We start from the raw sequence: 19,510 nt of genomic DNA, 5'->3' as shown, positions 1-19,510 counted from the left end.
AGCCCTCGTATTGGTGCGGGCACCCGAGGACAGTTCTAGGGAAAGAGGAGGAAGACGACGACCCTGAGAAAGTGCTTAGGACCGAGTACTTTGAAGCTGAGCCAGAGGACCTGGTAGCCGGGATCAAGATCAAGCATGTGTCCAAGGTGCCATACCTATGGGGACGGGGACCGCAGGGTCACGGGGCGGAGACCATCCTCTGGGCCTTGTTTCTCCTGGATTCCTGTGGCTGCCCTCTGACCGGCTCTCCTTGGCACCAGCCATCCCTCAGGCTCTGTCCCCAGGGCCCAGTGTGGAGACTCAGGGTCGAGTCAGCAACCCGTGCTGCCCCACTTAACCTCTGACCAGCTTTGCAGTGGATGCTGTCTGTGCTCGCCATGTATGATGCCTGGGCGTCATCGGCCTTCTAGTCCTGCCCAGACACCAAAACACCGGGGTGCTGGGGACCTGGGGTGGGGCAGAGAGCAGCAGGAAGCAGCGGGGCCTCCTCTCAGTCCTCCTCCCGCCTCTCTGTGCGCTGGTTGGCGGTACTGGGCGTGGTCTCCTCCCCAGATGCTTGGACGGGTATTCCAGAGGGGAGTAGAAGGGGCCCTTTGCAGTGAGGGGCTGCTGAAGTCCGGGGCCACCCTCTGCCTTTCCTGCAGGTGTTCAGAGTGGGGAACAAGGGCAAGGCAGCTGTCAGAGACCTGAACCTGAACCTGTATGAGGGCCAGATCACTGTCCTGCTGGGCCACAACGGCGCGGGGAAGACCACCACCCTCTCCATGCTCACCGGTGAGGGGCCCAGCCTTCATGCCCCACCCCGACCTCCAGGCCCTTCCTTCAAGGCCGCCTCAGCGCTGCCCCGGCCTTGTGCCCTCAGGTGGCTATTGTCCTCCCCCTGCTGTGCTGATAGCTAGTGGAGCCCCAGGGGCTCTGGGAACAGGATGGGAGCCTCTCAGGCCACACAGAGGTGGCCCCACCCACGCTGATTTGGTCCCGAGCCCACTCTCCTAGAAAGCCGTCCTGGATGAGCCAGCCCAGCCCTGACGGTCGTCCTGTCCTCCCTGAGAACAGGCTCGAGTAGGACCTGGGCTCGGAGAGCGTGGGGGATGTGCCTCTCTCATTCCTTACAAGCCACACATCCTGGCAGTGGGCATCCCCCACCCTCCTCTGTCTCCAGAGACCCACACAGCAGGGTGCACACCGTGTGAACCAGGGAGGCTCAGCACTCCTCGTGCTACTGGAGGATGTTCGCACTGAACTTGAGCCCCGGGGTCTTCTGCTCGGTCCTAGGTCTCTTTCCCCCGACCAGTGGACGGGCGTATATCAGTGGGTACGAAATCTCCCAAGACATGGCTCAGATCCGGAAGAGCTTGGGCCTGTGCCCGCAGCATGACGTCTTGTTTGACAACCTGACTGTTGCAGAACACCTGTATTTCTATGCTCAGGTGAGCTGGCAGGTGACAGGATTCATGGGTCGTCGTGATTATTCCATCACCTACATGCTCGGGTCCCCAGGGCAGCCATGTGAGCCCTTAGCCTCCCAGCAAACTGAACCTGCTCCGAGGAGGCGTTCACCAGTTGTGGGGGGGTGGCTGTCAGGACGCGAGATCCAGCCTGGGGAGGGACGGAGACAGCACCATTCCAGTGCCAGCTGGACGGGCTGGCCTCCCGTCAGAAGCTGCTGCCAGATCTCTGTCCCCTGCTGTGTCAGCTGAAAGGCTTGTCGCGCCAGAAGTGCCCTGAAGAAGTCAAACGCATGCTGCACATCCTCAGTCTGGAGGACAAGCGGGACTCCCGGAGCAGGTTCCTGAGCGGGGGAATGAGGCGCAAGCTCTCTATCGGCATTGCCCTCATCGCAGGCTCCAAGGTAGGGGTGGCGGGGCCTGCAGCACAGCAGCCTGGGCCTAGGACGTGGCTCTGCCGTCATCACAAGCCCTTTCCTCTGCCCTCCAGGTGCTGATGCTGGACGAGCCCACCTCGGGCATGGACGCCATCTCCAGGAGGGCCATCTGGGACCTTCTTCAGCAGCACAAAAGTGACCACACCATCCTGCTGACCACCCACTTCATGGATGAGGCCGACCTACTGGGGGACCGCATCGCCATCATGGCCAAGGGAGAGCTGCAGTGCTGCGGATCATCTCTGTTCCTGAAGCAGAAATATGGTGAGCGGCCGCAGGCAAGCAGCGGGGCAGGCAGCCGAAACTCCATTCTGTGTGGGGTCAGCGTTGCTGGCCCAGTGTGCTGGAGAAAGTATCCACTGGTAACGTTCCCGAAGGGCCCCTGAGATCAGGCAGAGAGAGGCCTTCTCTAGACATCCTGTTCTGCTACCTGTGGGTAGAGACCCGAGGCCCCAGGCAGAGGGGCCTGTGAGAATGAAGAAGGAATGAAGCAGGTAGTCTTGATTTGGAGCATCATTCAGCCTTGAGCAGTGGACTAGCAGTCAAGTGCCAGGGCCACCAAGAGCAGGGGTGCCGTTGCAGAGACCAAGCCCGCTCGCCAGCGTTGCAGCTCCCAAACAAGTGAGGGGCCCACGGCACTGTCTAGGGCTGGTGGGCAGCGCATGGAGTCAGCCCCGTCTTTGCTGTATGAGCATGGCTTCCCATCTCGAGGGCAACTCATGGTCCAACATGGTCCTGGCACGCCGGGTCACATCCATGTCCCGCCAGCAGAAGGAGCCAATACAGAAGACCAGCGCCTCACCCCCAGGACACCCCAGGATTTGCACCCCTCACATCTGCGGCTTCCTCTGGCCAGCACACAGCCCCGAAAGCAGAAGGTGACCTAGTGTGGTCACCATCAGGCTGGGGGGAGGCTGTAAGAGAGTGGCCTTTGTCCTTAGGTTCTGCTACCGAGAAAGCAGGGAGAAGGGGTCTTGGGGACAGTTTGTACCCCAGTATCTGAGACTTGACATCTGAAGTCCAGCTCTGGTTTCACCTCCTTATCATGCTCAGCACCCCAGGTCCTCCAGCATCTCTCCCCAGTGGGTGGAGGTGGGGAGGTGAGACCCTCAGGACAGCACTGAGGTGCCCTGAGATGCATCGATTCCAGTTCACTTGCCCCAGCTCTGCAGCCCCTTTCCCAGGAGCCTGACCTGCAGGAGCCCGGGGCCCTGGGTGGGCCAGGAGGAGAGTGGGACGCAGCCTCACTGGGCTCCTGGGTGTACCAGGCGCAGGCTACCACATGACGCTGGTGAAGGAGCCTCACTGCAACCCCGAGGGCATCTCCCGGCTGGTCCACCACCATGTCCCCAACGCCACCCTGGAGAGCAGTGCCGGAGCAGAGCTGTCGTTCATTCTTCCCAAGGAGAGCACACACAGGTACACATCCTAGAGAGAGCATGCACAGGCACGTGTGTGTCCCAGAGCACCCACAGGTACAGATCTGAGAAGGAGGCTCAGGGAGCCTTAAGGGCTCCGTGTGTAGAGTCACCCGCCCTGCACCTGTGTGGCTTGGCCAGGGGCACCTCTTAGCTCCTGGGCCTGTGATGGTTGGTACCCACTGAATCTGCTTGCTGGGCCCAGGGTGCCAGGCCTCCCTGTGCATCAGGGCTGTACCCGAGAAGGAGAAGAGTGGCTCGTCACAGGGTGCTCGGTGCCCTGGTGCCATCCACACTCGGCACGAGGCTCACTCCTCACACCGCAGCCACTCGGGGTTAGTGTGCAGCTGTGAACTCGTGTGTCTTCTTGGTCTCAGAATCTGAGTCATGAACACGGGCCTCATAAACAGAGCAGACTCCCGGTGTGGGGAGGTAAAAACCAAACTCTTAAGTCACATGCAGAAACTTTGGAATAGAAGACTTAAAAGTATATTAATCTTTGCTGCAATCCGGATTGAGAAATGTGGTTTTAATCACAGCAGTGTTCTCTGACTCATTTTTTTTTAATTAATTTATTTATTTTTGGCTGCGTTGGGTCTTTGTTGTTGCACGTGGGCTTTCTCTAGTTGCAGCTAGCAGGGGATATTCTTCGTTGCGGTGCACGGGCTTCTCATTGCAGTGGCTTCTCTTCTTGCGGGGCATGGGCTGTAGGCATGCGGGCTTCAGTAGTTGTGGCTCGCAGGCTCAGTAGTTGTGGCTCGCGGGCTCTAGAGAGCAGGCTCAATAGTTGTGGTGCACAAGCTTAGTTGCTCTGTGGCATGTGGGATCCTCCTGGACCAGGGCTCGAAACCAGTCCTCTGCATTGGCAGGCAGATTCTTTTTTTTTTTTTTTTTTTTTTTAAATTAATTAATTTATTTTTGGCCACATTGGGTCTTCGTTCCTGTGTGCGGGCTTTCTCTAGTTGCGGTGAGCTGTGGCTACTCTTCGTTGCGGTGCATGGGCTTCTCATTGCAGTGACTTCTCTTCTTGTGGAGCATGGGCTCTAGGCGCATGGGCTTCAGTAGTTGTGGCTTGCGGGCTCTAGAGCACAGGCTCAGTAGTTATGGTGCACGGGCTTAGTTGCTCCGCGGCATGTGGGATCTTCCCGGACCAGGGCTCGAACCCGTGTTTCCTGCATTGGCAGGCAGATTCTTAACCACTGAGCCACCAGGGAAGCCCAGCAGACGGATTCTTAACCACTGCGCCACCAGGGGAGTCCTCTCTGACTTAGATATACTATAATTTGTTTTACACCTACTCTGTTATCACACACACACAAATGTGCTAATGCACATCCTTTTAGAAAAATCTTTGTCAAGATCTCCAATGACTCCTTAGAATAGATTCCCAATAGTGAGGTAAATATTACCAGATTCACTTCTGGAAAGGTGATGTGTTTGAGTTCCCCAGCAGCAGGATAGGGGAGTGTCCATTTACTCCAGAGTTGCCAACTTTGAGTAAAATTTCTTTTTAATATTTGTGTATCTAATGGGTGAAAATGGCACACACATGCGTAATTGGCATTTTGTGTTTCTTCCATTCCTGCTGGCGGGAGGTTGACTGCTTCCCATGCTTATTGGGCTATAAGCGTCGCTTCTTCTGCGTGTTGCATGTTCACGGCTTATGTATTAACATCAACCATTTGTGTTGCAACTTTTTCTAATTTGTTGCTGCCTTTTAATTTTGTGGGATTTTTTTCCCACTGCAGATGGGATTAATGGGTTATATCTTTTCCTTTGTTATTTCTTCTTAGAAAGTACTTCCCTACCCTATAAGTAAAAGAGTATTCATCAATTTCTTTTGGTTTGCTTTGTGATTTCATGTAGGTGTATAGGTATCGAAGAGTGCCTTATAGGCCAACATACTCAAAAAATGTTATGTGTGGGAATTCCTTGGTGGTCTAGTGGTTAGGCTTCAGCACTTTCCCTGCTGTGGCCTGGGTTCAATCCCTGGTCGGGGAACTGAGATCCTGCTAGTTGCGCGGCATGGCCAAAAAAAAAAAAAAAAAAGATTATTAAAAAAAAAATGTTACATGGGGGGAGAAAGGGTGTGCAGGGGAAGAGCAAAGCCTAACTTTTTTTTTTTTTGAGAAGGCATCTCAAGGAGCTAACCTTCCTTTGCTCCTCCCCCATACAGCACAGAGGTGATTATTTAGAAACAAATTATCTAGAAAGTCACTGAGAAGTGACTCATCACTCAGGGTCTTTTTTTTCAGGTTTGAAAGTCTTTTTGCTAAACTGGAGAAGAAGCAGAAGGAGCTGGGCATCGCCAGCTTCGGGGCCTCTGTCACCACCATGGAGGAAGTCTTCCTGCGGTAAGTAAACGTGCGTCTGCATCTGTCTAGGGCTCAGCCTTACGGATGATTTTTCCAAAGTGTGATAATAAAGAAATCCCCTTGATTGTCATCTGGAACACCCATCTGAGGTGGACCTACAGCCCGGGGGGGTGGGCAGCAGGGCAGTGGGCTGGCTGTCAGGGCTCGAGTTCACATCACAGCCCTATATTAACACTTGCACAGACTCAGCCAGGTTCCTGACACACGCAGTGACTCAGTCAGCAGAGCAGCCGAGCTCTGATCACTGGAAGCTCCACTCCCACGTTGTGAGTGTGTTGGCACCTCCCCTGGGGCCCCTTCCGGGAGCACCTCAGCAGCATCAGGCTGGCCAGGCTCCTCTCAGGTCTAGGTAATGATCCCGGAGTGTGTTTCCATCTATGATGAAGATGTGAAATTTAGCTTTCACCCCTCAGAACTACGGGGTGAGCTCCAGACGGTTAATACATTGGTCAAACATTGCTTGAATGCTTTATTTAGCAGATACAGTGCTAAGAACAAGAAATACAAAAATAAATGTGAGATAGATGTTTTTCCTTGAGGATCGCATACCCTAGAGGAGGCAACAGGATAAGTGAATATAAGTACCGTGCCATCTGAGTCGGGTGGCTCCCTGGCTTCGGTGCGGCCCCGATACCAGGCTCCGCCACAGGGCCTGGCAGCCTTACCACCCGCCCGCCCTCCACACACCTGTCTCTGTCTCACCTGTCCCAGTGTTGCCCCTTCTGGAACACACTCTTCTGCTCCCTGGTCTCAGCGTGACAGTGAGCGCCCCAAGCCGCAGTGTCCTGTATTGTGACAAGCCCTCCTGGTGCTGCCATCGTGCCCCAAGCCCCATCCTGTCCCTCTGGAAAGCCCGGGTTATAAATGCTGACTTTGATCAGTCTCCCTGGGAGACCGGGAGGCCCCCATGGGCAGGGGCCTGTCTAGTTGTCTCTCTCCTGGACTTTGCTTGGCTGCCATAGCTGGTGTCCTGGAGATACTTATCGATGAATGAGTGAATGAACAAATGAAGTCCCAGCTGATGGAGCAGATGGCGCTCTGCTTTAGTGCCCCTGACAGTCGCCCGCCTTTGCTGCCCCTCTCCCTCCCCGAGGAGCCGAGTTGTGACTGGGCCTCCATGTCTCGACCAGGGTCGGTAAGCTGGTGGACACCAGCATGGACATCCAAGCCATCCAGCTCCCTGCCCTGCAGTACCAGCACGAGAGGCGGGCAAGCGACTGGGCCGTGGACAGCCACCTGTGCGGGACGATGGACCCAACTGACGGCGTCGGCACCCTGATCGAGGAGAACACTGCCGTCAGGCTCAACACTGGGGTGAGACTGCGCGACCCTGAGCACTGCATGCGTTAGAGGCCGCGGGGGCAGATAGCATAGGGAGGGTCAGCACTCTGGGAAGAGGGCAGATTACAGCTCGTGCTCCCATGGGCTGGCAGGCAGAAGGAAAACCCGCAACATTTTAGTCGAGCACCTGTCATTTCTCGTTGTTCTAATAACCTGGCCACTCACGAATAAGGGTGAACGCTGCTTATAAGGCTAACAGTGCCCCGTGTACCGAGAGCTTAGAGCTTGCCGTGTGCCCGGCACCCAGTGAGACAGAGGGCAGCACTGGTCCCATTTTACAGACAGGAAGCTGAGGTCTGGGCCAAGGTCGAATGGGCAGCACATGGCGGAGCTGGGCTCTGGTCCCTGCCGGCCTGACCTGCACTTAGAGGACAGTGAAGGGCTGAGCGTGGGGAATATAGGCAGTGGGGGGAGGTTTGTCCATCTCCTCTGCTGTGAGGGTGGCCAGAGTCCTCTGACCAGGAGCACGGGGAAAGCAGAGGCCTCGGCTCCCCTCTGGGATAGCAGAGGGTCCCTTAACCTCCTTCGACAGTGGAATAGTGCCTGCCCTGCCACCACAGCTAATGTGAGACCCCCAGGGCCCAGTTGGGACCTATGGGGATGTGTTCTTGTGGGTCTTCCATGTCATCGACTGGGCCCCAGGAGAAGCCCTGGGACCCCAGGCTCATGTGCAGACCGTGCCTGCTGCTGGAGGGCGGGGTCAGGCACTGGCTCTGGGGTGGCGGTTGTATCGCCCTCATCCCCTCTGTCGCAGCTGGCCCTCCACTGCCAGCAGTTCTGGGCCATGTTCCTGAAGAAGGCCGCATACAGCTGGCGGGAGTGGAAGATGGTAGCGGCCCAGGTCCTGGTCCCTCTGACATGCATCACCCTGGCCCTCCTGGCCATCAACTACTCCTCCGAGATCTTCGATGACCCCCTCCTGAAGCTGACCTTGGCCGAGTATGGCAGAACCATCGTGCCCTTCTCGATTCCCGGGACCTCTCGGCTGGATCAGCAGCTGTCAGAGCATTTGAAAGACATGCTGCAGGCTGAGGGCCAGGAACCTCGAGAGGTGCTGGGTAAGGGGTGTCCCCAGGGGGCTTGGGGCCCGAGTTGTGTTGTCAGAGCCTGCTTCTCAACCAAGGCACTGTGGACATTTGGGGTGGTTCTTTGCTTAGCAGCATTCCTGGCATCACCCCCACTCCAGACATTGCCAGGTGTCCCCTGGGGGAGAAAATCTTTGCCCTGAGTCAAAGGAAGACAAAAGTCCACGTCTCTAGGGCTAAACTTTGTCCAGGCGGTCATTTACAGAAGTCAGATTCTTCAGGACCATTTACAAATGAAATGTAAAACCTCAGCGATGTTTACGTTACCTTTTTTTGTTTGAGGGGCCGGTCACGATATGCCTTATGTGACATGGTGTTTTCTTCCCACATCCTAAAACCGAAACTATCTCGTGTCCCTGGCGGTGGCAGTTGGACACTGCCCTGGCTTTAGAGCAGGCATCGCACTCTAGTTAAATGGAATATGCTTGAAGTTTTTCACGTTTTTCTGCTCCCCTCCCACTTCCTGGCCAGCAGCTTTGAGGTTCAGCACGCTGATGGTCCCAAAATCTTGGCAGGAGTCAGGTTCTTCTTTAGGAAAATGTCGAACGTATCAACGGCCTAGAGCAGGCCGGCACTGCCAGGGGCACCACTGCCAGGAGGAGCTGCTGCAGCCGGAGTCCCTGCTCGGCCTGCCAGCGATCAGGGCCCTGAGTAGCCCTACTGACAGTGGTGGGCGCCTTGTTTGTCTCCCCTATTCCATCCCATCTTGTTTTCTGGCTGTCACTTGGCCTGGTGTGAAGATTTCAGGGCTGTCATGGTGCGTGGTGGCTCCAGGGATTTAGAACAGTGCCGTAGATGCCCGGGCCTGGGAGGGTGTGGAAGGCCAGACTGCCTGCTCCCTCATGGAGCGTGGGGACTTTCAGTCCTGAGCACCTTACTGTGGGTGAATTACGCTGCACCTAACGCATCTGACCCTTTTCCTTGTGTGCCAAGAGCCACAGCAGACCTTGCCGGGAGCCTCTGTAACTGTCTCCATTAGGATTCACCAACGGGTCCCTGTCCCCTCGCTGACACTGGGGTCCCACAGTGTGGGTGTCATCGCTGTCCCCAGGCGACAGCTGAGTGAGAGGCAAGGCGGGAGCAGTGAGCGTGTGTGAAATGCTGGTTCCCTGCAGCTGCGCGGCCAGCTGTGGGCTGGGCAGTGTGTGCTCGTGAGCTAGTGGAACTGAATGCCCTCAAGGTCACTCGTGGGTGGACAGCTGACCCCACCCCCATCAGAACCCCCGCTTGCTCTGTGCCGCAGCTGAGGAGCAAAGTGACGGGCCTGGCGTGATTGGGATTCTGTTGCTGCCCTTGGGTTGCAGGAGAATGCCAGGCATATGGGCTGCCCAGAACCCAACTGCCCAGAGAATCTGATGTGAAGTGGGGATTCGCTGGAGCTCATCCACGTGCCAAGAGAACAGCTCCTTCTCCCAGGGCCTTTTCCCTCAGGCCACTCTTTTTAAAAACTCTCATTTTTTAATGATTATAAAAGGGTACTTATTCCTTCTATGAAAACTGGAAAAACAGAGACATAGTGGGACAGTCCTGTGTAATTGCACCCTTGGACGTAGCCCCTCACCCACCCCCGTGGTCCTGAGGGCTGGTCCAAGCCTACCTAGGGCCGCCCCTCCCTGCACCTGACGGGGGGCTTCACCCTTCAGGCAGCTCAGAGGTTTCCACAGCTCTGACTTCTGGACCCTCACCTCCTCCTGATCCAGCCTTCTTCCTGCCACGTTGACCCTGGCCCAGGTCCGGGCCCTGTATCTCTGAGAGGCCCTTTAGTGTGTGTATGTGTGTGAACGGGGGGTTTGTGGGGGAGAAGGAAGAGCCTGCCCTGCCACTCAGCTCCTGTCCCCCGAGGCCTGCAGCCCCAGGTCCTGCTGCTCCCACCACGTGGCCCCATGGTCCGTGGACAGCGTGTGGGTGGAAGGTGATGCATCCTTTCTGCTGTTCCTCCAGCCCTTCAGAGCCCCACAGAGCAGGGCCTCGGAGGGGGACGCAGGACACTGCTGACTCTGCCATTGCCCACCCCCAGGTGACCTGGAGGAGTTCCTGATTTTCAGGGCCTCGGTGGAGGGGGGCGGCTTTAACGAGCGGTGCCTGGTGGCGGCATCCTTCAGAGACGTGGGCGAGCGCACGGTTGTCACTGCCCTGTTCAACAACCAGGCGTACCACTCGCCGGCCACCGCGCTGGCCATCGTGGACAACCTTCTGTTCAAGCTGCTGTGCGGCCCTCAGGCCTCCATCACAGTCTCCAACTACCCTCAGCCCCGGAGTGCCCTGCAGGCCGCCAAGGATCAGTTCAACGAGTATGTGCACTGTCCCCGCCCCCCAGGACCCCATCCCCGCATGGTCAGGACCTGGCCCAGCCCAGTCAGGACCCTGCTCCCATCAGGTCGGGACCCCTCACCAGGACTGACCACCTCAGGCACTGCCAGGGACCCCCAAGGGCCACAGCGGTAAAAACAGCATTGTTTCTGCCCTCAGGAATCTCCCAGTTCTTGGCTGGGGACTCCTGCCCCACATCCTTCTCAGCCTTCCATACTCAGCCTTCCCTTGGACAGCAGATAAGCTGGTGAGACCACAGCCCCCATACACCCAGGCCCCACGGGAGACTCCTGAGGATTTGGAGGGCCGTGCCCTCTTCCCAAATCTGCACCCAGCTCTTGCTGGCCACTGTCCCTGGGGGATCCGAGTGTCTGCTCCCGTCTAGCGTGCAGCACGCAGCTGTTGTGTGTGTTGCTGCCCCTTGGTGGCCTCGAGTCAGGGAGCCCATTGGGCATCTCTGTCCTTAGGCCTGTCACACCATCATGTGTGTGGGACTCTCCCTCTTCCTGGTTGCAGAGTCCCCAGACCTCTGGGGACCGTCCAGAGGAAGCCGGAAAAATCAATTAATTTCAGAACCATCACCCCACCTCAGGGCAGTTAATCAGTGGGGGGCGGTTTCATCCCCACTTCCCGTTTTAGACTGTGCCCTGGCCCTCTAGTGTCTCCCTCCCCCTCTGCTCTCTCCAGTCCCCACCACGGAAGCAGAGACACAGCGGCGGTCCTCTGTTCTCGCCATGCCGGGGATCAGGCTGAGGAGTCGGGCTTAGTAGGGTGACAGTGGACAAGGAACAGGAGTTTTCATTTTGTTTTAACAGCTCTAGGAGATATAATCCACCTGCCATACAGTTCACCTGTTCACGGTGTACAACTGAACAGTTTCTAGTATATTCAGAGTCGTGGAGACATCACCACAATATAATTTTATTGAACGTTTTCATTATCCCTGAAAGAAACCCCGGGACCACTGGCAGTCACTCCCCATTCCTCTTTCCTCCACCTCTAAGCAGCCAGGAGTCTGCTTTCTGTCTCCGTGGATTTGCCTGTCCTGGACATTTCACGTAGATGGAATCAGATACCACGTGCGTGGCCGTTCATGACTGGCTTCTTTCACTCTCGAGGCTCATCCACGTTGTGTTAGCACTTCACTCAGTACATAGCATCCATTTGTCCCAGCACCATTTGTTGAACCTTTCGTGGGGTGGGGGTGTTTTAAGCTACAGAATAATGCTGTCAGCGCTGGTTTCTGGAACATGTTGCTGGCACCTGAATGTCCTGCCCACTCAAGAGCAGGGAGACGGCCACCACCCTGATGCTGTGCCCGACAGCGGGTCTGACTGGGGCAGCCAGAGAGAGCGAGGTGGAGGTCTCAGATCCATACCTGAGTGTCTGTGGGGAGTGGGTGGCACGGGGACAGACTGAAAGCAACTGGGAGAGTGGCACTGCCATCATTGGGGATAGGACGTCCAGAGGAGGAGCTGTTCTCAGGGGGATGGAATTTTCCTGGTGCAGAGACCCTGAGGCTCTCATGTTCTCCCTTAAACCCTTTAGTGGCTGGGCCACTGCATCACCTGCTTTGGACAGTAGTGACCCAGCACTTGATACCCCCACCTGCCCGGACATGCTGTGCTCTGTCCCTGACCTGTTGGTGCGCCCCCTCCTCACCCCCGCAGGAGCCGGAAGGGATTCGACATCGCCCTCAACTTGCTCTTCGCCATGGCGTTCTTGTCCAGCACATTCTCCATCCTGGCGGTCAGTGAGAGGGCCGTCCAGGCCAAGCACGTGCAGTTTGTGAGCGGAGTCCACGTGGCTACTTTCTGGCTCTCGGCTCTGCTGTGGGACCTCATGTCCTTCCTCGTCCCCAGTCTGCTGCTGCTGGTGAGCTGCATGGTGCTGGGGCCCTTCCCCGACGCATCCAGGGGGCTTGCCTTGGGGACCCTGCGCGGACTGAAACCAGCCTGGGGTCCATGCTGGCAGCTCAGCCCCCGTTGCGGGAGTAGGTTGGGATTGCCCTGGCAGCCCCCCTCGCCTGTCTGCACACCCCCAGCCTCTGCCCCCCTTTGGTAGGTAGGGCCCTGGAGCAGGTGCCCTGGTGGACAGCTCCCTGTTTCCTCAGGGAGGATACCAGGAGAGCCACGGAGGTGGGTGGGGGGCAGACACGGCCAGAGGGGCTGATGGGCCTGGGCTCATGCGCCCCCTGTGGGCACGCCGGCCGCCTGTCTGTGCTGCTGCAGGTGGTGTTCAAAGCCTTCGACGTGCACGCCTTCGCGCAGGACGGCCACGTGGCCGACGCCCTGCTGCTGCTCATGCTCTATGGCTGGGCCATCATCCCCCTCATGTACCTGATGAGCTACTTTTTCTTGGGGGCGGCCACTGCCTACACGAGGCTGACCATATTCAACATCTTGTCGGGCATCGCCACTTTCCTCATGGTCACCATCATGCGCATCCCAGGTGGGAGCCAGGAGACCACCTCCCTGCACCCCCATCCCTGCACCCACAGAGCCGCTCAGCCCGATGGGGGAGGCCCAGATGGGGGCACCGGGCAGGCCAGTGGGGCCGCCTGCCAGAGGTGCTGCCCCGGAGGCCTGGTGCCTGATCCCTGGGGGAGGCACAGCTGGCTATGCAGGGAACTCCGGAAACCTGCCCTTCCCGATTGCTCTGTTCTTGGAGGCAGGTGCGGTGTGTCCTCCAGCGCTGACTTGTCTGTGCCTCCTCCCCACAGCGGTCAAGTTAGAAGAACTTTCCAGAACCCTGGACCGCGTGTTCCTGGTGCTGCCCAACCACTGTTTGGGGATGGCGGTCAGCAGTTTCTACGAGAACTACGAGACAAGGAGGTACTGCACCTCCTCCGAGGTGGCAGCCCACTACTGCCGGAAACACAGTGAGTGTCCAGGCCTCTCTCGGGACAGCCTGTCCCCCATCGCAGGCACAAGGGCCACCTCGCATGGTGAAGCCACCAAAACGCAGGAGGTGCTTGGGGCCCCCGTGTGGCAGTGACACACCCTCGGAAGCCCAGTGGGCCCCGTGCCAGCACATCCTCCACCCTGGGGGCTGGGTGCAGGCACCTCACGGTCCCAGAGAGAGGGTCATGGGCTGGGACCCCGGAGGGGAGGGGCGCTCAGGGCATGGGCACAGCACCCTGTTCCTTGCTTGCATAGACATCCAGTACCAGGAGAACTTCTATGCATGGAGCGCTCCGGGGGTTGGCAGGTTTGTGACCTCCATGGCCACCTCAGGGTTTGCCTACCTCACCCTGCTGTTCCTCATTGAGACCGATCTGCTGTGGAGGCTGAAGGCCTGCCTGTGTGCCTTCCGGAGGAGGCGAGCGCTGGTGAGTGGCTCCAGGGCCCCCATCTGGCCTCTGGCTGCTCTGCGTAGGGCGCCCTCCAACCAAGGTTGGGCTTCCTTGGGGCCACCACACAGGGAGGGCCTCAGCACTGGCCACAGCCCGGCTGCGCGTCCATCAGCAGCGCTCACAGCCTGGGAGGGGCTGCGGCCTCACCGTCCCCAGGGGCTCTCCGTCCCAAGACCCTGAAGCCATGGAGTCAAGGGAGCCTGGGGCCTCAGGGACCTCGGTCTCAGTGGAGGCGTGTGGGCTGGGGTGCCCTCATGTTTGTCACATACATTCTCTCCCTAAACAAACAAAACCTGTTGAGACAGCATTGGATGGACAGGAACCCAGGGCTAATTGGGGCTAAGATATTATGACTTTTCTAAGAAAAGGGGTTTCGTGGTTTTCTCCATGAGTCCTGCACCGTCCTTGTCCCTCAGGTAGTTTGTGTCTCCTCGAGGCAAATGTTAGCCCTTACGGCTGCCCAGCTCTCCTTGTGGGAGGTCTGAGTCGGCACACGTGGGGCTGAGCTGGGGTGAGTAGTTTAGCCCTTCCTCCCATGGGGAAGGACCACTCTGGCGGGAGCTCACCCTGGTGGTCTTTCTCCGGAACAATTAGACAGAAGTGTACACCCGGACGTCAGCGCTTCCTGAAGACCAGGACGTGGTGGATGAAAGGAACCGCATCCTGGCCCCCAGCCTGGACTCCCTGCTGGACACGCCTCTGATTATCAAGGAGCTCTCCAAGGTGAGGCGGGCCCTCCCTCCACGGGTCTATCCCCCGGCCCCCCCCCCGCCCTGAGCTGGCTCCCGGCTGTCCCCAGGCCTCCCCACAGCTGTGTTTTCTCCCGGGCACTGTGCAGGTGTATGAGCAGCGGGCGCCCCTCCTCGCCGTGGACAAGGTCTCCCTCGCAGTCCAGAAAGGGGAGTGCTTTGGCCTGCTGGGTTTCAACGGAGCCGGCAAAACCACGACTTTCAAAATGCTGACTGGGGAGGAGACCATTACTTCTGGGGACGCCTTTGTTGGGGGCTACAGCATCAGCTCTGACATCGGGAAGGTGGGTACAGCCAGGGAGGCAAGAAGAAGGGCACCCGGGAGGTAGGGATGGGGCTTGTCTCTGGCTCATGGTTCATGGACAGCAGGACAAGGCAGTGACCGCGGCCAAAGGTAAGCAAGTGATGGGGAGAAGACTGAGGAGATTACAGCCCCCTCGGCCAGAAGGGACCAGGCCTGGCAGGCGGGCCGAGACCGGGTCCCTCCCGGAGAAGCGGCTTCTTTGGACCTGGGCACAGAGTGGCACCCACAGAACTCTGCCCACTGGAAAGAACTCTAGTCTGTGTGCATAGATTTATAATAATGGTGTTCTGGGCTGTTCAAACCAGGCGTCCCACCGAGAACCAAAAGCAGGATAAAATGTTAATGACAAACCACGTAGTTAAGAGCATCTAAGAGCCCGAGGCGTGGTGAAGACCTCCGCAATCTGCAAGCCCTGAGAGGCTCCACCGGAGCGCCCCTGCACAGAGGGCGCTATGGTCCCGGTGACTGGGCTTAGGGACCTTATCGAGTGTATGGGGCAGAAACAAAGGACCACCCCTCTACGTTAGGATGAAGCAGGCCACCCTCCTGCTCTCCCTACCCCCGGGGATTGCATGGACGGTTTCCCGTGTGCTGAGCAGGGCAGGGGAAGGAACAGAGAAGATGCCTGTGCCTGGGAATGACTGCATCTCCTGAATTGGCAGCAGGGGCTTCCAGGTGGCTCTGCCCCCACACTGCAGCTCACACCCTCTCTGCAGGAAGGCTTTCATCCTAGGCCTCCAAGAGCCCCTCACGTAGTGCTTCAAGGCCTGTGAGCAGTGCACAAGCAAAGCAAACAAAGCAGACAGGGTGCTGCGGCTGGAGCCCACAGACACAAGGGCTCCACGGCAGGACAAGCCCACCACTTTGGATTTGCCATTACCAGACCCAGATTATAAAACAACTGTGTTACTATGTTCAAAGAAATAGACAAGATTGAAATTATACGCAAGGAAGAGGAAACTGTAAATGTGATCTAGGAAATGGAGGCAAGGTGAGAAGTCTGAAATACGTTTAATCTGAGTTCCAGCAGGAAAGGAGGGAACGGGGGGAAAGGTAGTAACTGCCATGGTCATGGCCAAGAACTTTCCCAGACCAATTAAGAACAGATTCCGGAAGTCTAAGAACCCCAAAGAGGTTAAAGAAAATGAAACCACATCTCTGGAATCCATAGAAACCAGGCTTGCCTGTCCCCACCAGCTGCCGAACGTGGCTGGAGGTGGAGGCCTGCCACGTGGCATCCTGGCTGTGCTGAATGTAGCCACTTGTTCCGAGACCAGCTGCCATGCCATCTGCCCAGGTGACGCCCCACCCCAAAGGTGTTGCCAGCAAACATCTCTTAATAGAGGAGGAAAAAGAAAGGTCCCAGCACACATTAGATGTTTGTCAAGCGTCTAATGAACGGGTATCTGTCAGCTGTAAAGCATTGCATGGACACGGTCACTTTGTATAATCAATGCATTCTTGCATCCGTCCGCCCCTGTGCTGCCCGGGGTAGACCGGTCTCTGGCCTGTCTCTGACCCCTGGGTGGGGGGCAGTCTGGGTCCCGGTGCCTACCCCGCCAGTGAGCCAGCCAAGCCCCTCCAGCAACCCCAACAAAGTGCTGCTCGGCAAACTTTGGCAGTGGGAGGCCGCCAGGGCCTGTGCACCGACTGAGAGACCACCCTAGACAGATCCCCTGAGAGAAACCCTCTGACCTGCTGTCTCCCGGCTGTGCTCCAACCCCAGATGCGGCAGCGGATTGGCTACTGCCCCCAGTTTGATGCCCTGCTGGACCACATGACGGGCCGGGAGACACTGGTCATGTACGCCCGGCTCCGGGGCGTCCCCGAGTGCTACATCGACGCCTGCGTGGAGAACACGCTGCGGGGCCTGCTCCTGGAGCCGCACGCCAACAAGCTGGTCAGGACGTACAGGTGCGCCTGCGTTTCGGCCCCTGCCCTGCCCCCCGCCTCAGTGACCTCAGGCCTTCCCAGGGTGGAGTCAGGCTCTCCGTTACCATAGAGCCGGGGGCACGCGGGTCAGGGGCTGGAGCTCCCACCCATCATTCCAGGATCAGTGAGGATTTGGCAGCATGGCCCAGGCAGCTCCAGATGAGAGGGGCTGCCCCTCAGGTTCCTGCCACCTGGAGGCACAGCCAGGACCCCCGTCAGGCCCCCTTAGGTGCAGACAGGTGGTGTTACTGCTCTGTGTGGGGCTGTGGACCAACCCCCTGGGCACAGCTCTCTCTAGGGCTTCCTACTCTATGAGGTGGGTTTTCCAGGCACGCTCACCTCATTCTTCTTCACCTGGGACACTCTGCCATCACTGGGCCCAGTCCTGTGCTGGGACCCGGGGAGCCCATGCTAATCATCTGCCTTACCTTCCGCTGCACCCCCTCTGCCCTAGCGGCGGCAACAAGCGGAAGCTCAGCACCGGCATTGCCCTGCTTGGAGAGCCAGCAGTCATCTTCCTGGACGAGCCGTCCACTGGCATGGACCCCGTGGCCCGGCGCCTGCTCTGGGACACCGTGGCAAGGGCCCGCGAGTCCGGAAAGGCCATCGTCATCACCTCCCACAGGTAAAGCCAGGACCGGGGCTGTAGGAGGGGTGGGCCGGGAGGGCCTGGGTGGACAGAAGACCTGTCAGCATCTGGTGAAGTCTGAGGAGAATCCCTAGGCTCTACCGTGTGGGCCACACCCTGAGCATGGGAATCAGGAACAGCCTGATCTGGGCATCAGTACTTTCCCATGTGCACAGCTTTTGATGTGGAGGGTGGGCATCAGCATCCCCCAGTGCTATATCAGGCCTCCACTCCCTCTCCCCAGCATGGAGGAGTGTGAGGCCTTGTGCACCCGGCTGGCCATCATGGTGCAGGGTCAGTTCAAGTGCCTGGGCAGCCCACAGCACCTCAAGAGCAAGTTTGGCAGTGGCTACTCCCTACGGGCCAAGATCCGGAGCGACAGGCAGCAGGAAGCCCTGGAAGAGTTCAAGGCATTCGTGGACCTGACCTTCCCAGGTGTGTGCCGCTGTGCAGAGGTCGTCTGTGCGTCTGTCCATCCCTGACCCCTGGGACGAGGGCCACGATTCCAGGGGCCTGGGCCTCCCTCCCTTGGCCATCCAGCCCGGCCCTCAGGGGGACACGGTCTCTCCTTTGTGCAGGCAGCATCCTGGAAGATGAGCACCAAGGGATGGTCCATTACCACCTGCCTGGCAATGACCTCAGCTGGGCAAAGGTGAGCTTGGGCCCCACTGGGCCTCCAGCAGTTGCTCCTTCTCCAGCCAGCTCTTTCCAAGGAGGAGTCACTTTCAGTTTCTGCTCTAACACTCACCGTAATATCTGCTAGGTTTGGGGGTTTATACCTCAAATATCTGAGTTGGAAAAAAAATGGTGCAAAAAAGGAGACTGGCCCAGAGAGGTAACACATCTTGCCCAAAGGTCATACTCTGAGCTGGGAAGAGTCAGGAGGAAGCCTGGTGCCGGGGCCTGCTCGCCCCGTGCAGGGGTAGGATCTCTGGTGGCCTTACCACCCTCTATGGCCAGAAGAGTCCCAGACCAGCCGAGGAGCCAGGCCCTGGCTTGTTAACAGTGGCTTTTCTGCTTCCAAAGGTGTTTGGTGTTCTGGAGAAGGCCAAGGAGAAGTATGGCATGGACGACTACTCTGTGAGCCAGATCTCGCTGGAGCAGGTCTTCCTGAGCTTCGCCCACCTGCAGCCACCTGTCGAGGATGAGGGGCCGTGAGGAGCCGGGCTCACGGGTGGGCATCCTCTCTCGCTCCGAGTTCACCTCATCCTGCACCTTTATTTCTGATCACTGTTTTCTACAATGGATTCAAGAATCAAGGCACAGTATGGACCAGGTGTGTCGCGCCCTCACGCTGGGAAGCAGCATGGGAACGTCCGCGTCTCAGGCATTCTGAAGCCCGCTGTCCAGAACTCAAGATCCCCACCAAGAGCGTGTCGGGCAGTCTGTGTGGGCAGGCTGCGGGGTCTGGGCGGAGAGCTGTCCCGGAAGGGGCCTCACTGACCCAGGGGTCGAGGGTACCCAGCCATACCCCTGCGTTCGCACCTGGCACGGAGCTTCCCTGGGGTGAAAGGGGAGGCCTGCAGGACAGTGGGCATCGGGCTCACCAGGCTGCCCAGGATGGACAGAAAGACGCCTGTCACTGTCCTCAGGGGAGATACGGCTGAATTAGGCACTGAGGTCTTGGTTTCCAGTGCAGCTGGGTGTCCTGGAGTCCCTCTCCTGAGAGGGTGGACACTGCGCCAGACAGAGCCGGCCCTGAGCCCGGCGTCATCCCACCAGCGTCTTCCAGAGTGGCCGGTGAGGGGAGGGGTGAGCCACGGGCCAGGAGGCCAGTTGGGGACCACCGTGGGGCTGAGCAGCCACCCATGGAGGGCACACCTAGTGCGTGGTGACTGTCCGCAAAATAAAGGCTGGGAGGGAACATGACCGTGGTCTGTGAGTCACGAGGTGGGCCCCCGGGCCCCGTCACCCAGTGCAGTCCCAGCACGAGCCTCCTGTGTCAAGTTCCAGACAAAAACAAGTGCTCGTTTTTCCCAATACGTAGTCAATTTACAGAACTCGCTGCTGTGGAATAAGCCAAAAATGCAAGTGCACAATCAGGGTAGCTAAATGGCCACCTGAAAGACCCTTCGTCCAGGGCGAGGAAAGAGGCATGTAGGGTTGGCAGAGGAGGGTGTGGAGCTGG

General features: G+C 58.1%; 1 protein-coding gene across 6 annotated transcripts in view; it reads left to right on the top strand.

Moving 5' to 3' along the window:
* Positions 1 to 19,251, top strand: part of ABCA3 (ATP binding cassette subfamily A member 3) — a 44,859-nt gene extending 25,608 nt beyond the window's left edge. For 4 of the 6 annotated variants that reach the window (XM_061210389.1, XM_061210388.1, XM_061210390.1 and 1 more), the window contains 21 exons: positions 3 to 146; positions 645 to 774; positions 1,276 to 1,430; positions 1,697 to 1,852; positions 1,939 to 2,149; positions 3,154 to 3,304; positions 5,559 to 5,657; positions 6,809 to 6,992; positions 7,774 to 8,077; positions 10,122 to 10,395; positions 12,085 to 12,289; positions 12,646 to 12,865; positions 13,137 to 13,295; positions 13,573 to 13,745; positions 14,364 to 14,492; positions 14,608 to 14,802; positions 16,549 to 16,736; positions 17,209 to 17,379; positions 17,627 to 17,817; positions 17,961 to 18,034; positions 18,409 to 19,251. In XM_061210389.1, coding sequence (XP_061066372.1) covers positions 3 to 146; positions 645 to 774; positions 1,276 to 1,430; positions 1,697 to 1,852; positions 1,939 to 2,149; positions 3,154 to 3,304; positions 5,559 to 5,657; positions 6,809 to 6,992; positions 7,774 to 8,077; positions 10,122 to 10,395; positions 12,085 to 12,289; positions 12,646 to 12,865; positions 13,137 to 13,295; positions 13,573 to 13,745; positions 14,364 to 14,492; positions 14,608 to 14,802; positions 16,549 to 16,736; positions 17,209 to 17,379; positions 17,627 to 17,817; positions 17,961 to 18,034; positions 18,409 to 18,540 — 3,645 coding nt within the window. In that variant the 3' untranslated portion in view covers positions 18,541 to 19,251. The remainder of the gene's footprint in view (positions 1 to 2; positions 147 to 644; positions 775 to 1,275; positions 1,431 to 1,696; positions 1,853 to 1,938; positions 2,150 to 3,153; positions 3,305 to 5,558; positions 5,658 to 6,808; positions 6,993 to 7,773; positions 8,078 to 10,121; positions 10,396 to 12,084; positions 12,290 to 12,645; positions 12,866 to 13,136; positions 13,296 to 13,572; positions 13,746 to 14,363; positions 14,493 to 14,607; positions 14,803 to 16,548; positions 16,737 to 17,208; positions 17,380 to 17,626; positions 17,818 to 17,960; positions 18,035 to 18,408) is intronic. The other 2 variants (XM_061210391.1, XM_061210392.1) reach the window with 2 other exon arrangements.
* Positions 19,252 to 19,510: the final 259 nt, after the last annotated feature.

This window comes from Eubalaena glacialis, chromosome 13, assembly GCF_028564815.1.
Source record: "Eubalaena glacialis isolate mEubGla1 chromosome 13, mEubGla1.1.hap2.+ XY, whole genome shotgun sequence".
Classification (NCBI taxonomy): Eukaryota; Metazoa; Chordata; class Mammalia; order Artiodactyla; family Balaenidae; genus Eubalaena; species Eubalaena glacialis.
Note: the sequence above shows the minus strand (reverse complement) of the source record. Positions and strands in the feature narration are given on the sequence as shown.